General features: G+C 38.3%; 1 protein-coding gene across 1 annotated transcript in view; it reads left to right on the top strand.

Moving 5' to 3' along the window:
- Positions 1–23,736, top strand: part of LOC120531252 (contactin-associated protein-like 5) — a 558,720-nt gene that overhangs the window by 336,085 nt on the left and 198,899 nt on the right. Inside the window, exon 11 of the mRNA XM_039756501.1 lies at positions 8,351–8,457. Coding sequence (XP_039612435.1) covers positions 8,351–8,457 — 107 coding nt within the window. The remainder of the gene's footprint in view (positions 1–8,350; positions 8,458–23,736) is intronic.

Raw genomic sequence — 23,736 nt, 5'->3', positions numbered from 1 at the left:
CGACCAGACAGATGCTTAAGGCAGGGGGAGGGTAGGCGAAGATGATGTAGCATTGCCAGATGTCCCAGGAGAGGGGAGGAGTCCAAAACCCCACCTGACATATCCAGTCACACACAAACACAGTCATACACTCCCTCCCTCATGCTCTCACATACACATACAACCCAAGACACACTCCCCACACACACCCTACCTAACTCTGGTCCCGGTGCTGCCGTACCTGAGGTACAGCCATTCCTGGACGACAGAGTTAGCCCCGTTCCGCAGGGGTAATAGTGAGCAGGCACCCCCATCCAACGTAGAGCAAAGCAACCCACCACTCCAGACCACAGGCAGACGGCCAGCTCCCACTCCTAGCCTCCAGCCCCGGGCAGCTAACTGAGAACAGAAGTGTGATAAGACCTCTAGTCTCCCTCCGCCTGCTCTAATGTATTGTTGGTGTGTGCTGATAAGGTGCATTTTGTGGTTGGGGGGGCGCAGGCAGTGCCGGCACCATGTGGCCTACACCAGCTGATGCCAACACACAGCCCCACCTCCCCCCCAAAACTCTCCGTGACTAGGTGCAGTTTAAAATTGGAAGTGGACACCGGCACTCAGAGTGAGGCTGAAATTTCCCCCCACCGGATGCCGTTGAGTGTGCCCACTCCCAAGGCCCTAAGTGTGCATTTGTGTGGAATGTTTTTTGTGGAAGTGTTTAATGTGCAAATAAAATTGGGGTGTAGGCTGCCACAGGACTGCGGAAACGGGATCCATACCCGCACCCCCTGACTTACCCACACCCCAAGGCCCTATGTACAGCTCTGTTTTCTGACCAAGTTTCTTTGTGTCATCTTCTATTTCCATTTTCTTCTTAAACTGCTGTCTCCTTGTGCAAATAGTACAGACTTATGTTAATTTTTTTTTTGTGTTTTCCCTCAATGTCATTCTGTTTTTGTATACATGCCAAAATTCTGAGGCAATCAAAGTCTGTTATTGCTAGTGGTTGCTATGTAGAACAACTAGGAGTGTATACCATGTGACATCGCAATTGTGTCCCTGGTTGTCCATGTTTCTGGATACAACCTAAACAGCCTAGTACTATTTTCTTTGAATCTAATTTTGATCTGTGCTTATAAACTCTTTATTCTCCCATTTACCACAATCTTTGGCCTATATTTTAACTCAGTTAACTTTTGAACCCCTGGTTTTTACTCTCATTCATTATCATTACTATGGTTATTTTTTCATATTCAAGTTTGCTCAGTTCTCACTCACTCAGTTTTGACTTTGACAAGTTTATATTAACACAACATCATTCCATTTTTCTTTCTATACTGCAACTTCCTAAACGAGTTAGAACAGTGCCATAGTGATGTCACTGTCAGAATGATACAAAAATATAAACCTCCAGAAGCATTACTCAAAATTATCCAGAACTTAAATGAGTAGTATCTCAAGAAGCCAAAGCCTAAATTCATAACTGCTTACTTCAACAAACCACACTTGATTAACTTTTTGTCCATACATAACCCCCTCCCTTCACCTTTGCAGCCCCACTTGCCACCTGAAACTAGAGTCAAAGCCTTGTTCATGTGGCACTTACCACAGGTAGTAGCCAGCATCCTTTCTTTGATGAAGGATGGGTCTATAGTCTTGAGGGTCTCCAAGTAGGTAGGCCAGGTGTACTGCTTTGAGGGAATTAAAAGTCGTTGCCATAAAGTCCTTTAATTGCCACAGCAGGTAATTTGTTTTGAATCCAAAACTTAAACTCCAGGAAGAGCATGTCACAATCTTAAAAAGTTATAGGAAAATGATATCATAACATGCTACTTCCTGACATGACGGCCTAGCATAAAATAGTTATTGAAACTGAAAGAGTCCCGAAATGACGGTGCCCATGACAAACAAATGGCAGAGAAAAACATAAGCATTAATGATGAAATAAAATAATGGAAGTGAAAAAACAATTTGAATATTTACAGAAATTCTACATCATCTACTGTCAGATGGTGTTGTTGCCACCTAATGGATTGGAAGATAAAGTCCAAGTACTTGCCAATCATGTGGACTCCATCTGTAATGTGTTCAAACTCCCGAGTCAACCCCATGTACTGCCCTCTGTTTGCCAGTATATACTTTATTGTAAGTCTCTTCCCAAATGCCAAATTTATACTGAAGCTTACTGAAATGTATTCTTCTCTGAATATCAGTTGATCATTACTGTTCGTCAGCAAGGAGTTTCCATTCTAACTTAAGACTAGTAGCCATAGGAAATTTGACAAGAACACCAGTCTGTTGGACTGCAAACAAACAAATGCACGCATAACATTTTAGGTGCATCAGTGACAGTTACTAAAAGATGTAGGGTCATAGGGGGTACTGAGCTAAGGACTCCCTAATGCTTGTGTATCCCTGTAACTATCAAACTGCCCGAAAGGTCAACACAGTTATGATTTCAGAGGAACTGGTTTTGAAATTCTGTCAAATTAATATTTCTTTAATTTTAGGCTCAAACTGAATAATTGCCATTTCTTAAATTCAACACCACTGAGTCAGAATTACTCCTCTGTTAATGACAGACATTATAAATGACACTACTGTTGACAATGGCAAAGGATCAGAGGAAGAGGCCCCATAATATTAATGCACAGTAATAGCCGATGTGAAGGCAATTGTGCCAGGATGGGGGTTAAGTGTTAAAATGAAAATCTGACAGTTCTCCACTGCGTTGTGTTCTGTTTCTGATGGGTCATAATTCCTTTTTATTTCTTCTTTGAGTATTTATTTTGCTGAACTGCCAATTACTTTATTTATTGCCAATATTAACAGATTTTGAGGAACCACTGCCAGAATTTCACATTGTGAATTTCCCCTCGGGAAAATAAAAATAAAGTATCTATCTATCTATCTATCTATCTATCTATCTATCTATCTATCTATCTATCTAGAAATCTGCCAGTGAAGACATTTATGACTAACTCCTGGATGGAGGTCTCCGAGAATACTCAAGACAGATTTTAGTTTCAAAGTGTAGAGAATATTACAGCTGAAAGATTTGTACAATGTACTACTTAGGGATCATCCTCTGGAGGTTTTCATGTTAAGCTTTTGTAAAACTGCAAACTAAAATGACAACAATGTACTTCATTACAAATTTAATTAGATTAGATTGTTAAGCAGTAAAATTCATAGAAAACATTTTGTTCTCATTTCTTTTATTATTAGAAGTAAGCAAGAATAAAAACCCTAATCTGACTGAGTGGGTCTTAGACAGATTTGATTCTCTCTGGCTCTTAAAAGGAAGATATCAATGACAGTATGGGGATTTCTAGTAAGAAGTTCAATAGACAATTGCTAATTCCTTTCTTCCTCACTTTACTTCCCTTCCTCTATTTCAGAACTTCTTGTGATGTAAGAACATCCAGTTTTATACCCAAACCTTAATTGACTAATGTTACCAAAAAGCCACATCCATTATGAGGTATTGAGTTTCTGTAAGGTTTAATAGGTTACTATAGGGTCAAGTGTACAGAGCACAGTGAAATTCTTACTTGTATGTGCTAATCAACATGCAACACATCTTATTCATACAAGCGTATTCAAAAACAATTATATTAAATAATTATTGCCCTATCTAAGGGGTTCCTGTCACAGTCTAAAGACTTGCTGTCAGGATGACTGGTCACTTAGCAATGGTCCTGAATGAAGGAGATTGTGCCCTGCAATGCCAGGGTAGGTTGTTCTCCTTTAATTATAGGCACAATGATAATTGTAGACTGTTTATGTCAATGATCTGTAAAAAACAAGTTTAGAAAATGGATCCATGTGTGACCTGCATAACATCCTCAGCTAATTTCAAATGAGCTTAAAGTGCTAAAGCTTTTCTGATTTCAGTTAAAATCAACTTATGTTTTGTTTATTAATTCTTCACTTGTGAAGTATGAAATATTTTACTAAAAATAAACTGATTTAAATTCTTTTATGGTATATACTGTAGCAGGAAAATTTTAATATGATCTGGATGTCTTTGTTATGAAGACAAAAGCCAGCAGTGCATTAACCTTTCCATGTCCATATAGGCAGCACATTTGGTATGGTACAAGAGTATGAAACTACACATTAGTTATTAAGGGCATATTTTACCAACGCTGGAAAAAATGGTGAACAGCATTATTCTAAACCATGAAAAATAAAGAAAAGTATAATAGAAAGTAGCTTTGCTAAGGCTGCTAGAGTAAACAGAAAGCTTACTGCTTCTTGAACTTGATGGAGCTCAGAAGGGACAGTACTGATAAAAGGCTGCCATACACTGAAAGAGATGATTCTTGATGCAATAATTTATTTTTTTCTAATTTTTGCTGGCTTCAAATTCTGGAGTTCATATGTTACCCAATGTCTGTGTTTTGTCATTGAAGTGTCCAATGGTGACACTATCCTCAGCTTAGGACTTGACCCGAACATCCCAAACATTTGACTCTAACCCTGTTAAGCACACTTAACAGCCAGTCACGGAGAAGTACTTGTATCCTGCAGCTCTCCTTGTGGTCATTGTCGGGATAAACCAGAGTTAACTGTACCTGTGGTTAAAATACTTCCTCTCCTTTCTTATCGGTAGACCCCAGGCAGTTTAGAAAGATGATCAGAAGAACAAGTTTAGTCTTTTATTCATGCATTATAGAATAACATTCTCTAAGCTTAGGTTCTTAATGTGCCTATTACACAGGGTTTGTTTCCTGCCTTGTGCCCTGTGTTGGCTGGGATTGGCTCCAGCAGAACCCCGTGACCCTTTAGTTAGGATATAGCGGGTTTTGTAAGTGAACATATAAACAGAAAAATAAAAATGGTCCAACCCATTTATAAGCAACTGTTCATTAAAAAATATGTTTCATTCATATTTATTGTAGAGTGTTAATGGCTGGATAGTTTAGAATACACTTGAGAAAAGTCAATCCACCTGTCTTGAATGGGGCACTTTGTCCTCTTCTACAATCCGGTTATGTACATTTGCCTTTGGTAGTCTTCAGTGAAATAACAGATGGATGTATGAAGGTATAGTCATGGCATGGCTACAGGAAAACCAGTGGAGAAGAAATGTTGTGCCCATGCTGAAGTCTCGCCATGTAAACAGTTTAGTTTCTGTTATTAAGAAGTTCAGAGATCCAAAGGAAAATCGTAGTTTGTCAGTAGGAGATATCAGTGGAGACCTTATGATATCACGTAAAGAACTAAAGACCATTAATATATTTCTGACATAAGTACTGAATGCTAAGCAATGAGAGCCATATTAACAGTGGCTACTATTTACCTGTTGACATTGTAAGAGGTCTGAAGTGGTCGAAAAGAAAATCAGTGCCAGACTTGAGATACTTCACAATCAGATGCTCAAATGATTTCATTATCACAGAGGTAAATGCTGTGGTCTGTAATTATAAAGGCAGAAAATCTTACACTTCTGTGGAACTGAGAAAATTGTTGATATCTTAAAACAGGCGGGAATGTTGCCGTAAGCTAAGAACCAAATGTGCCAGCTTGTGAACACAGTGTGTTTAACTGTGAAAGGAGAGGTATTATTTGGATCAGGTGCTTTGTGGAGTTCTTTCCTCAGAGGAGCAAAGACTGCTTAGTAATGCTGAAAGGGGATAGAGGAATAGGAGTGGAGGGAAGAGGGGGAGGTCAGGAGGTGAAGCACTGTATTCCAGGGCTCTGTGAAGTGGAAGGATACCTTGCAAATTTTTTTAAGCTAATTAGAAAGTGAGAGGTCAACAGTAAGTAGGAGAAATGTGTACTTGTAGTTAATAGTATCATGCAGAATTGTTTAAACAGAGCCTCAGTCAGTTTGTATACCACCTATCAGGCTGATTATATCTTTTTATACTCTGTTATATTTCCAGTTCTACATCAATAGTCCATTGCAACAGAGGCTCTGTGGGTCAAATGTGGGTCACTGGTGAGGGTACTTTAACTGCCAGTACAGAGTAACACAAACTGACTGGTTTGTAAGGGCATGTAAGGCAATGTCTCTCAACTGTTATATTGTACCATCATGGCTCACCATCATTGGATAATCGTGGGTTGCCTAAACGTTTGGTAGTGCTGCACAATATGTTTCTTTGTTTATAAGTGAACTCATTTCAGCAAGGGGACCGCAATTGTACCCGTTTTACCTAGGGGGAGGGTTGTTAGTGGGTCGTTAATAAATTTAAAAAGGTAAAAGCAGGGTGTGGAACCTTAAAAGTTGAGAAACACTTGTGTAAGGAAGGTGGTGTGGACCTAATACATACTGTAAGAATTAGCCACATGGAGTCATGGCAAAAAAACAAACCTTATATGGCCCTCCAAGAGACAGACAAATGTATGAGACCCTGTGAAATAATAATAATAATAATAATAATAATAATAATAATAATAATATTAATAATGAAAGATTTATTACTGCTGCTGGTTTTGACAATTTCTAGAACATTATTACACCATTTCTTTCCTATGGCCCTCAGCCTTAAGTGGGTATTACCTCAACTCAGTTGGCCATAAATCGACACCTGACAGTACTAAGCTTCCATCTTTCTTCTACATAGGCCTTACTAGAGGCTCGTATTTTCCAGGAAAAAAAATGAAGATCATTTATCCTAAATATCTTCAGATGTTTGATCCTTTTCCAAAAGTCAAAGTAGTTTGTTTGATCATTCAAACAATTATATAAAGTCACTTTTACTATGATATATATAAAAATACTTCATTTACAAACACCACACATCAATATTTATGTTTTCTGGTATTTTTAAAATTTGTCTCATACTCATGAGTACAGTGCACCTCTTATTGGGACTGGTTTAAGAGAAACAACTAGGATTTTGGAGGTAACACCGTTACACATCCATTTTTCTATTCCACCATCAGCCACAAAGACCAAGACCTGAGAAAGGACCAATGACTGCATCTTATACCACTTCTAGCCACGCCCCTTTCCCTCCCTGCAAGATTAGTTTCCATGTTCATTTTAAGACGGACTTGGTTGTTTAAAGATGGCCAAGAAGATATATTACTGTGACACTCACAGTACTTATTCATTTTTTATTTTAGCCATCTGCAAAAGTTGCTTCTGCTACTCCAAACTTTTTGACGCATCCTCCTATCTTATTCAATAACATATTAACAATTTATATTTATTATGTTGTATATATACACTTAATCATAAATAAAATTATTTTTTTTTACAGTTTCATATAAAATATATCCATCCATCCATTATCCAGCGAACCCAGGTCTCCTTACTGCGAGGCAGCAGTGTCACCGTGCCGCCAATAAAATATGTAGTATATTAATTCAAACAGTAATCAAAATTAAATGCATACCCACCTCAAGACAAAGGTATCAAATCTTATCTTTAATAAGACTTTGCAACTAACAACATTTAATTAAAAAAGGGATCATTGTTTAAAAAAATAATAAAAAAAAACTTTCAATTTGTGAATGAAACTAAGTGTTGGACCCAAGCCCACACATGTGTGCATCAATATACTGTAATTTGTAATCATTTCATGATATCTAGTGCCTACTGAAAATCCAAGCATCATCTCAAAGAGCAAATTCCAGTAATCAGTTCATAAACAGTGCATCAGACAGACCGGCCTGTTGATCGATCGTTTAATGCCTCATGAAATCTGTCATGTTTTGACAGATTTTCAACTCTACAATATAAGCTGTTGCTGCTGATTTCAGTTTTGGGAATTTATAAAGCTTTGTATTCAGGAGCTGCTTTAAGTTGTAAAGATGTTAATCCAATAGTTATAAATATTCATACCTGGAGTAATGGAATAGCTGATATTCATAGTCTGCTGACAGCTTTATCCTGCACATATTGAACATGATAGTTTAACGTTTATCACTGCAACTATTAACTTTCACAGCAAAATACTTTGACTGTTTTTGTTTGAACACAAGCTTGTTGATCAGTATCGTACATCCCAGTTCTTTCAAACTCAGCTTTGTATATTTAAGCTTCTTGGCATATTTTTACTTGCTTCAAGAAATGTAAGTTTAATTCTGAATCCGCTGTATATGTAGGTTAATGGACTCTTCAACAACTGCAAAAAAGTGTTAGAAGTAATATTACTGTTAAAATAATTCATATACAAGTAGAAAATGTTTCTAGAAAGAAGTAAGCTGCAGCTCAGCAGTAAGTGTTATGAAACCGCAAATCAAATGGCAGTCCTTGGCTTTTGCCTCATATTGATCAGTGGTTTGCAATTAGTATTGTGAATATAATTTACTCGAGTATATTTTTACAATGTTATTCGAAGATTATCTGTACATTTTTTTTTACACTCTTCACTGTTGCAGTTTAAAATTTTATATTTGTCTGTTCTTCTAGGTGTCTGCCAAACTACTGTGAGCATGGAGGCCAATGTTCCCAGTCATGGAGCACCTTCCACTGTGATTGCTCAGGCACTGGCTATACTGGAGCAACATGTCATAACTGTAAGTCGCTCGATTTCTTTTCTCTATTCTCCTAGCACACTAAAATTGGATTATGTGGATTTAATAATATTTTTATTTTGTAATGTAATTTCAAAGTAAAACATCAAAATTAAATGTAAATCTACAAATTTTAATAACTAAATACATATTAAACAACTGCATAATCAGAATGAATAGAATGTGGATCACCAGAGGGGATACAGCTCCCTCAGCCTCGATGGAAACAGGCTGATACACAAGTTCACCACAGTACACATTTTATTCTTCAGGGGAGAAGCATTTTCTGTTGCTCCCCACTTCAAAGCACTGTTCAAAAGCACCAAACACAACATAGCCCTTCTTTCTTTCTTTCTTTCTTTCTTTCTTTCTCTCTCTCTCTCTCTCTCTCTCTCTCTGTCTCTTCTTCGTCGTTTCTATTCCTCCACACAAGCTTTTTCCACCACCTCCAGACTCTGGCTCTCTGATTAATGGTGAAATGGCTCCTTTTATAGTGCACCCAGAAGGGCTCCAGGGGCCTCATGTATAAACGATGCGTACGCACAGAAATGTTGTGTAAGAATATTTCCACGTTCAAATCGCGATGTATAAAACCTACACTTGGCGTAAAGCCACACACTTTTCCGCGGTACCTCATACCCGGTCGTACACAATTTCACTGCTCGTTTTTGCAGACTGGTGGCACCCATCGTCAAAGCAGTGCTTCTGTTCCTGTGTGGTTAAACCTTATTTTCCTGACGCGGCTTTATAAATACACTGAAACTAACCACATATTGTTTATTAGTGTAAGGCATCTGATTGTAATTAACTTGTAACAATATAATGGTAGAGGGAACAGCCATAGTATTCCAAATACCATAACTGCTTTAGCGTTGTTACTCTCACTGCACCATTTTTTTCTTCTTTCAGCTCCTCCCGTTAGGAGTTGCCACAGTGGATTATCTTTTTCCATATTACTCTCACTGCACCACTCGGAGTATTTATATCACTGTATCTGAGTGTGAATCACAACAGCAGCTGATCGGAAAGAGAATTATCAGGTATACAGCTTCAAGGACAAGCTGTCTCAGCCACGGCAAAACGTTTCAAAGCCTTTCCTGTACGGACCTCGCGGTTCAGAAACAGTTTCATCCCAAGAACTATAAACGCAATCAATCAATTGCTCCTTGTAGAACTTTTTGTACTTATAAGTACAATCACCACACTGTAAACTTGCACTACAGTTATAATATTGCATAACCTGCGCCACTTTATAAAGTGCGTATTTACATATGATGACAATATAATTTTTAAGATGAAATGCAGCAAAATATGTTGATTATAATATATAAATAAAACTTTAACTTTATTTAACTAATTTGTATTGTTAATAATTAAACATGTGAGGACACGGTGCCGCAGCGCTAGCAAGTTCACGTATTGTTCCTGCTTCGCGCTATATATTTACTGAGGCTGGCGCGACACTGGAAGGATAGACGGATAGAATAATTAAACACGTACTATGAAGATATTTCAATGTTCCTTAAAAGTTCTGAAGAATCGTCGTTGTAAGCTTACAGAGCTGATTGTGTGGTGAATGGGTATTTGGAGCAAGAAAAGTAAGGACAGGAATTGGAGATTAGTACTTTTGAAAGAGACAGTACTGTTACAATAATTTCATCAAAGGTCGCACACAATCACGCACCGTGTTCCCCTGTTTAATGACATGCTTTAACTCCTATCATCATGAAAAAGATATCATGTATACATCTCAGTATTTTAATTATTCAGAGAGCTGTAATATCACGAATGTAATGGATTCTGTGTTCAGTTGGAGAAAGAGAAAGTGGAAGCGCATAGTGATTCACACACACAGAGCAAAAGATCAAATACAAAACAAAGCATTTAACATGCTACTTTAGTTACCATGGGATTTGAGAAACTAGCAAATTAAACAATTTTAAGATGAAGTTTATGATGTTCTACTTTAATGACAAAATAAACTATGTGATTAAAGTGGAAATTTCGAGATTGAAGTTAACATTTCGTGCTTTTTTCCTACTGTGTGCCTTTTTTTTCTCTGTACCCTAATAAGCTTTCATATGACACTCAGATGGTGGGCTACATCTCGCCTTTTCACAGCGACTTTGATATGTGACAACTTCTTTTTTATGTTGGCCACTGTGCAACTTTGTGAACTTTAGCTTTCAAGTTTATTCCGACACGCTATGTCACTTGATCAACTTCATTTTGTTGATTATACAACTGTTTAAACCAACAAACTCCACTTGGTATTCGCTGAAATTCTTATATTTTCCCCCGTTCTTTTCAAATTGTCTTTTCACAGGAGGCTGAACTTAAGGGCTATTTATATTGATTTGCATATTCAAAGAGGCATAATTCTGGGAGGAGAAGGGGTGGGGCAGTGCATTGCTTTTCACGCTGATCGGGATTTATGGAGCAGAAGAACGCGGAAGTGGGCGAACGCACAGATTTATGCATCTGGATTTTTCTGTGCATAAGCACATTTCGGCTTTTCTGCTTATGTCATGTTATAGCACGGCGTTATGCATGAGGCCCCAGGTGTTTCTTGACCATTTTCCAGCAGCACTTCTGGATGTGGCAGAAGTGGTGCCACAAGGGGCTCAGCTGTAGCTGCAGCACCCCCTGGCAGTGCCCACGGAATCTGACAGGGCTGCTCCAAACTACAACTCCTAACATGCCCTGTGGGGAACTGTGGTTCTGTAGCAACCCAGGGGGGCTTCCCTCTAGTGTCTCAGAGAAGATAATGACCCCAATGTGGTTTCTCCATCGGTCCACCTCCAAGAAAGCAGAAAACCTCCTAGGAGAGAGATGCCCAGAGTAGTTCATTTCAATCACCTGACATATCTACATTTCAGTTTATATTCTGATGATTTCAATAGCTTGTAGGACTCCGGGCTTACATGGCTAGTAAAAGAATAAATAACAATAAAAAAGGTAAGGTCAAATGGCCAGCAGGACAAAAAAAAAACCAAAATCTTCAGAGGTTTAAAGGCCAAAAGCCCGCCCAACCCCCAATGGGCATTCTACCTAACATAAATGTTCGTAAATCAACCTCTTTGTTTTCATGCTTCACATGATAGGATTCTGATGAAGTTGCTCTCATTGACTCGCCTTCATTCCATCATCTCAGGGGGCTGCATGGTGACGCAGATCGCCACCACAGAAGAACCAGAAAAGGCAGAAGAGCATAATAGGGATTAGTATAAATTGTGGATCCCTGAAGAATATGATCATTTTATGCCCACACAGTCTGTTAGCAATTCAACTGAAATGTAGCTATGAAAAAACACATTCAAAAAATTGGTTTTTAGCAGTTCTTTAAATTTTCCACATTACTAGCCTGGCAAAAGGCCACCTCACCACTTATTTTAAGCCTGGCTCTTGGAATTATAAGCAGCCCTCCATTTGAAGATCTAAGATTACAACTTGGAGTATAGGGGGATAGGCATTCCCAAACATAAGACAGAACAAGATTATGTAAGGATTTATCAACCATTAGTAGTATTTTAAGGTCAATTCTGAATGACTTGGGTAACCAATGTAACAACGCTAAAACTGGTGACATGTGCTCAGATTTTCTTTTTCGAGTTAATATTTTCACTGCTGCATTCTGTACTAATTGCAAATGACTGATGTCTTTCTTAGGTAGTCATGTTTGGAGTGCATTACTGTACTGTAGTCTAGTCGACTAAAAACAAAAGCATAAATTAATTTTTCAGCGTCTTGTAAAGTTAAGTGAAAAAAATTCAGTCCTCATAATCTGGTTCATGTGTAACTTAAAGTTTAGGTCAGAGTCAATGATAACCCCTAAATTGCATACCTCCATCTTGATTTTTAAATATAAGGAATCAAGTTTATTTATAATACCCTCACTATATCCATGTTTGCCAATCACTAAGATTTTCCTTATTTAGTTTTCAAAAGTTACTACACATTCATTTAGAATACTGCTAAGATAATTGGATCAGAAAGCCAAGAGCATCAGAGTAATCAGGCACTATAGATAAATAAAGCTGTGTGTCATATGCGTAGTTGTGGTAATTCACATTGTGTTTTGAGATAATCTGACCTAATGGAAGAATGTAAACTGAAAAGAGCAGCAAACCCAGAATAAATCCTTGTCGTACACTGCATACAATTTCATGCATCTCTGAAGTACAATCATCACAACTAACAAAGAAATTTCTACTCGTTAAGTAAGACTGAAACCAATTTAAGACGCTTCTGGAGAGGTCCACCAATTGTCTAAGGCAGTTTATAAGAATGGTGTGGTCTATGGTGTCAAATGCTGCACTCAATTCTAAGAAAACAAAGAACAGATATGCAGCCCCTGTATGCATTAATTTACAGATCTTTTACTACTTTAACCAGTGTAGTTGAATGAAACTTATGAAGAATATAATGATTGTTCAAGTAATCATTAAGCTGCTTAATTACTGCCTTTTTTAAATTTTACTTATGAAAGGCAAGTTAGAAATTGGTCTAAAATGATCAAAGACAGTAGTGTTTTTCTTGAGCAGGGGTTTAACCACTGTAGTCTTTAGACAGTCAGGGAAGACCCCCATATCTAATAATGAGTTCACTATGTCAAGTACATGATCAGTTAGGTCCTCAGTGACTTCTTTAAAAAAAGCCTGTTAGTACTGGATCAAGGATATAGGTGGAGGGATTCAGTTGAGAAATTATTCTACATAGAAAAGGGTAGATCTATTCCAGTGAAAGAATTTAACTCGCTTAAAAGAGCATGCTGGGATTCAGTTAGATTAACTTTGGGGAGGATGTACTATATTATTTGTAATATCACTTGTTTTGTATTTTAAAAAATATAGCAAAAGCCTCACAAGTCTCATTAGTAGTTTTTAGGAGGCGTTCTGTTGAGTGAGCTGGGTTTAAAAGACAATCAATAGTTGAAAATTAAACTTTTGGATTACTTGCATTATTATTTATAATTTTAGAGAAAAATGACTGCCTTGTTATATTTGTTTGTTTTTGCCTTTAATATTTCATAGTGGACTATCAAGTTTAGTTTTTCTTCATTTTCCCTCAACTCTCCAGCATGTTCTCTTTAAATCAGACACTCTTTGGGCCTTTCAAGGTATAATAGTAATGGAGGATTTCTTAACTGTCTTTTCAAGGGCCACTATGTCAACTGCAACTCTCACCTTAACAAAACTGTTAGTATTTCTAAGTTCAGTACTGCAGTTGTGCTGATTGTTTAGAATATTAGCAAGCATTGAAGTTGCAGATGTATCAAAATACTGTTTTCTAACAATACACCTCTCATTAGTTATAGTTATTATTATTTCTACATTAAATAGCATGTAAAAGTGGTCTGATTTACTGATATCCATGACCTGCCTCACGTTGACTTTTAATCCTTTTGAAATCACTAAATCCACTGTGTGTCCTCTATTATGTGTGGGCTGACTGACTTTGTAGACTGAGATCAAAGGAGTGCAGTAAGTTGGGGAATTCTCTTGTTTTCGGGTATCATTGGTTGTCCACATAAAAATAAAATCTCCTACATTTAGAAACCTGTCATATTCAGTTATTATTATAGATACTAAGTCTGAGAATTCCTCAATAAATGATGCATTATATTTTGGAGGCCTATCAATGGTCAGTATGAGAGACTGGGAGACTCCTTCAGTAACACCAGCAGTATACTCGAAAGCCCTGAAATTACTAAAACCAGCATCTTTACAGCTTAATCAGCTGAAATAAATACTCAGTAAACCGACATCTTTTTTGCCATAGCGACCTAAGTGAGCAAAGCTGTAATTCAGAGGTGCTGCTTCAATTAATACTGCCACACCAACTGAGCTGAGCTACAGTTAGGTCCATAAATATTTGGACAGAGACAACTTTTTTCTAATTTTGGTTCTGTACATTACCACAATGAATTTTAAATGAAACAACTCAGATTCAGTTGAAGTGCAGACTTTGAGCTTTAATTCATGGGGTTGAACAAAAAGATTGCATAAAAATGTGAGGCAACTAAAGCATTTTTTTAACACAATCCCTTTATTTCAGGGGCTCAAAAGCAATTGGACAATTCACTCAAAGGCTATTTCATGGGCAGGTGTGGGCAAGTCCGTCGTTATGTCATTATCAATTAGGCAGATAAAAGGCCTGGAGTTGATTTGAGGTGTGGTGCTTGCATGTGGAAGATTTTGCTGTGAACAGACAACATGGAGCTCTCCATGCAGGTGAAAGAAGCCATCCTTAAGCTGCGAAAACAGAAAAAACCCATCCGAGAAATTGCTACAATATTACGAGTGGCAAAATTTACAGTTTGGTACATCCTGAGAAAGAAAGCAAGCACTGGTGAACTCAGCAATGGAAAAAGACCTGGGGCCTCATGTATAAATGGTGCGTACGCACAGAAATGTTGCGTAAGAACTTTTTCCACGTTCAAATCGCGATGTATAAAACCTACACTTGGCGTAAAGCCACACACTTTTCCACAGTACCTCATACCTTGTCGTATGCAAGTTCTCCGCTCGGTTTTGCAGACTGGCGACACCCAGCGTCAAAGCAGTGCTACTGTTCCTGTGTGGTTACTCTTCATTACACTGAAACTAACCGCATATTGTTTATTAGTGTAATGCATCTGATTGTGATTAACTTGTAACAATATAATGATCCAGGGAATGGCCATAGTATTCCAAATACCATACCTGCTTTAGCGTTGTTACTTTCACTGCACCTTCTTCTTCTTCTTCTTTCAGCTGCTCCCTTTAAGGGTTGCCACAGTGGATCATCTTTTTCCATATTACTCTCACTGTACCACTCGGAGTATTTATATCACTCTATCTGAGTGGGGAATCACAGCAGCAGCTGATCGGAAAGAGAATTATCGGTATTACAGCATCAAGCCCACGCTGCCAAAGCCACAGCAAAACATTTCAAAGCCTTTCCTGTACAGACCTCGCGGTTCAGAAACACTTTCATCTCAAAAACTATAAACGCACTCAATCAATTGCTCCTTGTAGAACTGTTTGTACTTATAAGTACAATTACCTCACTGTAAACTTGCAATACAGTTATAATATTGCATAACCTGCGCCACTTTATAAAGCGCGTATTTACATATGATGACGATATCATTTGTAAGATGAAATGCAGCAAAATATGTTTATTATATTATACAGATAAAACTTTAACTTCATTTAAATAATCTGTATTGTTAATAATTAAACATGTGAGGACACGGTGCCGCAGCGCTAACAAGTTTGCGTATTGTTCCTGCATTGTGCTGTATATTTGCTGAGACTGGCACGACACTGGAAGGACAGATGGAGAGAATAATTAAACACATACTATGAAGATATTTCAATGTTCCTTAAAAGTTTTGAAGAGTCGTCGTTGAAAGCTTACAGATGACTTAACGTCTATTACAGAGCTGATTGTGTGGCAATTGGGTATTTGGGGAAAGAAAAGTAAGGATAGGAATTGGAGATTAGAACGTTTGAAAGAGACAGGACTGCTACAATAAAGTATTTCATTGAAGGTCGCACATGGCGCAGCAGCATCTTGTATGAGACATGAACAATCACTGCGCCATCGTGTTCTTAATAACATGCTTTCATTCCAATCATCATGAAAATGACATCACATATACATCTCAGTATTTTAATTATTCAGAGAGCTGTAATATCACGAATGTAATGGATTCTGTGTCCTGTCGGAGAAAGAGAAAGAACAGAAGCACGTAGTGACACACACACATAGAGAACATAGAAGAACAAATGCAAAACAAAGCATTTAACGTGATACTTTAGTTACGATGGGATTTGAGAAACTAGTAAATTAAATGATTTTAAAATGAAGTTTATGATGTTCTACTTTAATGACAAAATAAACTACATGATTAAAGTGGGTATTTCGAGATTGAAGTTAACATTTCGTGCTTTTTTCCTACTCTATGCCTTTTTTTCACACTGTACCCTAATAAGCTTCCATATGACACTCAGACAGTGGGCCACGTCTCGCCTTTTCACAGCAACTTTGATATCTGACTTCTTTTTTATGTCAGGCACTGTGCGACATTGTGAACTTGAGCTTGTTTCTCCCGACACGCTATGTCACTCGATCAACTTCCTTTTCTTGTTTATTCTACTGTATAAACCAACAAATACTACGTTTTTCCTTGCCTCCACTTGGTATTCGCTGAAATTCTTCTATTTTCCCTCACGCTTTTCCCATTGCCTTTTCACAGAAAACTAAGCTTAAGGTCTATTTATATTGATTTGAATATTCAAAAAGGCGTAATTCTGGGAGGAACAGAAGGTGCGTGCATGTGTGTTAGTTTTCACGTTGACCAGGATTTATGTAGCGGAAGAACACGGAAGTTGGAGTATGCACGGATTTCTGCATCTGGAATTTTCTGTGCATAAGCACATTTCGGCTTACATTTGTGCTTACGTCATGTTATAGTGCGAATTCTACGCGCGCCGTTATGCATGAGGCCCCTGAACGTCCACGGAAGACAACAGTGGTGGATGATCGCAGAATCATTTCCATGGTGAAGAGAAACCCCTTCACAACAGCCAACCAAGTTAACAATGCTCTCCAGGGGGTAGGCGTATCGATATCCAAGTCTACCATAAAGAGAAGAATGCATGAAAGTAAATACAGAGGGTGCACTGCAAGGTGCAAGCCACTCATAAGCCTCGAGAATAGAAAGGCTAGATTGGACTTTGCTAAAGAACATCTAAAAAAGCCAGCACAGTTCTGGAAAAACATTCTTTGGACAGATGAAACAAAGATCAACTTCTACCAGAATGATGGAAAGAAAAAAGCATGGAGAAGTCATGGAACAGCTCATTACCCAAAGCATACCACATCATCTGTAAAACACGGTGGAGGCAGTGTGATGGCTTTGGCGTGCATGGCTGCCAGTGGCACTGGGACACTAGTGTTTATTGATGATGTGACACAGGAGAGAAGCAGCCGAATGAATTCTGAGGTGTTCAGAGACATACAGTCTGCTGAAATCCAGATAAATGCAGTCAAATTGATTGGGCGACGTTTCATGATACAGATGGACAATGACCCAAAACGTACAGCCAAAGCAACTCAGGAGTTTATTAAAGCAAAGAAGTGGAAAATTCTTGAATGGCCAAGTCAGTCACCTGATCTTAACCCAATTGAACAGGCATTTCACTTGTTGAAGACTAAACTTCGGACAGAAAGGCCCACAAACAAACAGCAACTGAAAGCCGCTGCAGTAAAGGCCTGGCAGAGCATTAAAAAGGAGGAAACCCAGCACCTGGTGATGTCCATGAGTTCAAGACGTCAGGCTGTCATTGCCAGTAAAGGGTTTTCAACCAAGTATTAGAAATGAACATTTTATTTCCAGTTATTTAATTTGTCCAATTACTTTTGAGCCCCTGAAATAAAAGGATTGTGTTAAAGAAATGCTTTAGTTGCCTCACATTTTTATGCAATCTTTTTGTTCAACCCACTGAATTAAAGCTGAAAGTCTGCACTTCAACTGCATCTGAGTTGGTTTTTTTAAAATTCATTGTGGTAATGTACAGAACCAAAATTAGAAAAAAGTTGTCTCTGTCCAAATATTTATGGACCTAACTGTACATTTCACTTAGTGAGAGAAAGTCGATTTTCACTGATAAGACCATTAATGTAAAAAGTCGTGCTGGTTAAAGCTCTAATATTCAGCAGAGCCATATTTAAGGTCTCAGAAGAGAAGAACTGAATCAGAGTGTTATGACAGCTTGAAATGGTAATTAAGTTATTAATTAATAATATTAATTTTTAAGTGTGTGTATGTATTTACTATATATGCATTTTACATGCTTGACATAGCTTATTGCTTGCGCTTATTTTGAATTGGATTTAATTTAATTTCACATGAGGGATGCCTAATTTATTTTTTTGCACTGCAGCATGTCAAGTTCTAGTTATGCCACTAGTTGTATATGTGGGTCATGCACCTTCCTGCCCTAATATACATATTTATAAAACTGAGCATATTTTTTAAAAAGTTCACTAAGCAGATTTAAAAAAAGTCTAATAAGAAGTTCTTCAATAAATAACTGAGAAAAAGGAGAGAAATACTTTGGGGAAAGAAATGTTGATGGGCAGCGTTTAAGCGGTAGCCAGGGGGGTCTGGCCACTTCAATGGATGCACTATGTTACTAAAATAGCCTCAAATCAAGGATCTTTTTTTACTATTTTTTTAAGACTATATTTAATTTAAATATGTTGATAATTAACAAATACACTACATGCAAATGCAGTGTTAGTGCTGTTACTTCGTAGGAAGGAATCAAGGGCTTGTGCCCAGGGGGCAGGGGTACCTTCGTGGAGTTTGCATGTGGGCCCCCATGGGTTTGTTCTGGTTTTGCTTCACGGTCCAAGACATGCAGATTAGGTGAATTAACAATGCTAAATCATTTTGTGATGTGTATGTGTGTGTTGTGTGTGACACTCTGTCCACTGTAATACTGTAATCTGTCTTGCACAAACTCTCTTTTGCGTGTCACTTATCCTTAAAAAAGACAGAAAAATTTTCAAATGCACATTTATAACAGTGTTATTTCATATTTAGCTTGAGATATTTACCTTGTATATTTTGTCTACAGTATTTCCCTCTTTTACTTGTCTAGTAGCTGCTCCTTTCAGCAAATTAGATCATCAGTAGTCAGCACGAGCGATTAAAACGCTTTTGCGTAAAGCGCATGCTCACTGCTTATGCCTGCCTATACAAACTGTGGTGTGGCATCTGAGCTCATCTCCATTACATGTCACACTCTCCCCAGTAACAAAATATTTAAAAAACAAAAATGTAATCTGCAATGTAAAAAATGTGGCACCTGAATGTTATGCTATGCGTACATTTTCTTGAAATAAGAAAGTGCTTATTTTGTCATAATAAAAAAACACAAACTAAGAAAAGTAATGTTTTCTGTCATGTAAATTAGTATTTGTGTACGTTTACGAAATTTTCAGTGTTAATGTATGTGAGACTTACTTCATAATATGATTTTATATTTCAAATAATTTACCATATTTGACATGAGATGTTATGTTAAGTATGTAGCAGTACAGTTGAGACAAAAAATGCAGCTAGTTTTGTGATTTGTCTATCCCCTCCAGCCTAAATGTCAAACTAAGCCCATGGAAATACCCAAGGAAAGGAAAAAGAAACTATTATAACTGTTGGTTTTGACTGACAGAGGAACTATGTGTCATGGCATCCAATTTTCTGAAGTACAGAATATTTAAAAAGGCTGGAGATGTTCAAGTTGGTACATTATTAATAACATGACACTGGCCATAAAGCATAAAAATATTGGAGTCTTTTAGTATGAAAAGAGCAGAAAGCAGTTAAGTCAATACATCAACAGTGTGTTGATGCAAAAAATATAACTCATGGATGAGATTTTTTTCCAGCAAATCCTTAAAAAAAAGACAGGTGTACATAACAACTCCTGCATAAGGTGTAAGAAAACTGAAACTTTGAAGTGAACGTTCACCAATCTGACCATTTTCAAATTGACTTATCCTGAGCAGGGATGTAGGGATGCAGGTAAGCTGGAGCCTATCCCACAAAGCACTGGCAGCAAGGCAGGAGCAACCCATAACTGAGAAAAAACGTAATATATTGCGACCATTACGGGGCACACAGTGAACCAAGAGTAAAGAATTCATGCTAGTGTTTTAAATGCAGACTTGTGGGTACTTTTAATTCAAGTCCTCTGTCATCAGAGAGAGCCTTAATGTATTACATCTTAGATGTCTACGAGGTTATATCCTATTAGGTACCTAAGTTAAATCTGAAACACGGTAGTATGATGAACATTCATCTCTCTCTGGAATGGTCTTTTATATTCTCTTGAGTCAATGTGACTGGGTGGTCCGCTCATCTTCTCTTGTGATTTAAGCCCCTTGCGCATCCAGTCTCCCTTCTGTAGCATGTTCCTTGTGATACACACTGGGCTCCTCCTGATAGAAGAACATGGCAGGCTGTAAAGCATCTTAAACTTGCAGGTCTCTTCTCTGAGTTTTTCTCTGCAGTGGTGGAAAGAACTGTAGCAATTTGAGAAAAAGAGCTGCTTGGGAGAATGCAAGTAATGAAAGACCTTACCTTGAAAGCACTAGGGCAATAGACTGAGACTGGTGCAGCAGATCACACAGAAGCCAAATTATGTGGCACACAGCAGGTATCTCAAATGTGCCAGCTACAGCAGAGTGGAAGCATCCCAACTCTCAAGTGGAGCGACAGAAGGGCAGAGAGAAACGTGGCAGGAAAGCTAAAGCAGGCAGCAGGTGCTGAAAATGTGGCAAAGCACATCATACAGAACAATCCAGGTGTCACATACCGAATCTGGACTGCAGGGGATGAGGGAAGAAGGGCAATTGGGAGGATAATCTCATTCTAAAGTCATGCAGCCAACACAGAGAACACTGCACTGTTAACTTAGAGGTGAGAGCAGTAAATAGTTCTTGGTGTTGATGTTATGACAGCTAAGAAGAAATGCTGAATTATTTTCAAAATTAAAAAAACAGAAACAGATGACTATATTTTTACAATATTCTAAATATAAGCTACAATGTTTATACCTTATGGAATACCAGAATTAGTAACGTGCTTATCAAAGCAACAGCAGCTGGGAAGAAATGAATGTAGTCTTTGCAGAGCTTGGAAAGGGGAAAGACAGAAATTGTGAACATTTATTACATGGAAAGGCAACACACTATGCAGATGACACCTTTTGCAGAAAAGCCTTGCTGATGCTGCCAAATGTGAAAACAGATTTAGGGAATGAAGGAATATCACACATAACATGAAGTGACATAATTGAGGCCGCTTAATCCACTTTAGGGTCTTGAAGGACTTGAGCCAGTCAGGTAACTTATAAATTTATACAGCGCAACAAATACTGGACACTTGGTTGATCTAAAAAGTAAATATCTATATTACTGACTAACAAAGAAATTAAAGTATCCTGTGGTTCATTGCTGGATGTTTCAAGTAGATTTTATCAGATTGAATTGCATATAAGAATTTCACTATAGTCTCTACACATGACAATAATGACCCCATAAATCCAATATTGTTTTAAATTTCATCGTGTCTGAAAAATAGATTCAGAAATCTACCAGAGAAAAATGATTGAACTTTTACTATGGTTGAACAGCATAGCCAAATGCTGTATATTTTTAATGAAAACTATACACAGTACAAGCATTGGGGAACTCAACTTAAAGCCAAATTTGCAAACAGAACTCGTGCTCTGCAAATACAGGACCTGAATATGTGCATCAGAGACCCGGGCACCCTATGCTGTTGTGACAGATAGGGGGCGCTATTGCTCCCTTGAACCCCTGTCCAAGACTCCAGACACCAAGTAAAAGTCCAATAGTTGACTTTATTAAATCGCCACAGTGCACAAAGCATCCTCTCCTCCACTATACTCATAAACAAATAACAATAATCACAATAATACAATCCTCCGACTCCCAGACGCGTTGCCACCCTTCCACCCAGCTCAGCTCGCCGTCTGGGAGCTCCCACAATCCTTTTATATTCCCTGACCTGGAAGTGTTCCTAATCCCCAGTCCATGTGATCTTGTATCACTTCCGGGTCAGGTAAAAAGTCCTTTTTATCCCGGAAGCACGTCATTCCCCTTATCCATGTGACATGGACGTACTTCCGGGGCGTAGGGTTAATAACCATTGTTTCCCCCCTGCAGCATCCCCTAGTGGCCCCCATGGCATCCAGCAGGGCTGCGTATAAAAACTGCAATGTCCATGATGCCCTGCTGGTCTTCGGGGGACCTCCATACTGCAGGGAGGGCTCCACCTGGTGGCTTGGGGGTATTGGCCGGGATAAACGGCCGGCCATACACCACAGCTGTACAAGTAGAATCACCTTCCACAAGATAATATGGGGTGCACAGTAGGAGTTTTGTTTCCAAATCCACAAAGCAAATGCTGGCAATTTATCATCACCTAAAACATATCTGTGCAAGGAGCAAAGTGCCGGTCCACTGTCCCAAGGCCAGGACGCATATTCATTGCTCATCCTGAATCTGAAGTTATCAGAATGGCACCTTGTGACAGTTCATTTAAGTACCCAGAAACTAGCTTTCCCAAGAAAGCTACGTACTGTGATTGCTCAATAATTTATACACACCTTTAAAAAAAAAAAAACAGAGACCACCTCTCTTGCTTGGCAGTCTTGTACAGTTATATTGTCCTGTTGGCTCCATCAGACTGTAATGTCAAACTGGAACAAGTGGGAGCTGAGTATGACACTCTTGGGAAAAAGTACATTGCAATCTGAGGGCATGGTCCTCTTCCTAAAAACAATAGCTTGTTCTGGTCAGGAAAAAGGGTGAGTAGCTGCCCAACTTTTGAAATTCAAGTTTACACACGAGAAGGACAATGAATTGATATAGTGACACCAGTCCTGTTGATGTTACTCCTATCAGTACAAATTGCCATGGTGTACTTACTCTCACCCACAAAATCATCAAGAAGCATTCTCCTTATAACTACTGTGTAGCACAGTCAACCAAAATCCTCTTTCTCCATTACAGTGGTTCACAATTAATAGTATATGGTTCACAGATGTTGAATTCTCTTCCAGATGTTCCACAATTAATCAGCGTTATCCCTCTGTTAAATGTCAACTCTCCTAACTCCTGAGGGAATTTGACATCTTTAATATGAAGGCTGAGTACTCACAGTTGTAGGCTAGAAGAGAGACTGAATAGTCTTTTACTGCTTCATCTCTGTAAATGTTCAAATTGAGCAGTTGAATTTGCCACCTTGGTAGTGTTGAGGAACTGAAATTAGTAAAATCTGCGGACACTCTGTTGAAGGATTTTAAGCGTGTATCCTTTCATACCCCAAAGAAATAACCTGATATCTTATGCCACAGTCTAAGGGGCATAGTTCAACATGACAGATCCACATTTTAGTAAGGCTCACACACCATATCACTATCCTTCTAAGACAAAAGCTACAATAACAGCTGTACAATATTTGTGTGATGCACATCAGCACACAATTAAAGGATTGGTTTTGAAACAAGCAAAGATGTCCATGCATTACATCTGAAAACAGTAGCTTGTTACTATGTTTATGGCATTTATTTTTTGTTACTGAAAGTGCATGTGAATATGAATTCCAGCCAGAGATGGATGCGAATGCCTGTCACTGTCAGTTTGGATTTTGCACATTTTCCCCATGTCCGCATGAGCTTTCTTCCGCATACTATG

This window comes from Polypterus senegalus, chromosome 6 (genome assembly GCF_016835505.1).
Source record: "Polypterus senegalus isolate Bchr_013 chromosome 6, ASM1683550v1, whole genome shotgun sequence".
Taxonomy (NCBI): domain Eukaryota; kingdom Metazoa; phylum Chordata; class Cladistia; order Polypteriformes; family Polypteridae; genus Polypterus; species Polypterus senegalus.
This window is presented reverse-complemented; position numbering and strand designations above follow the sequence as displayed.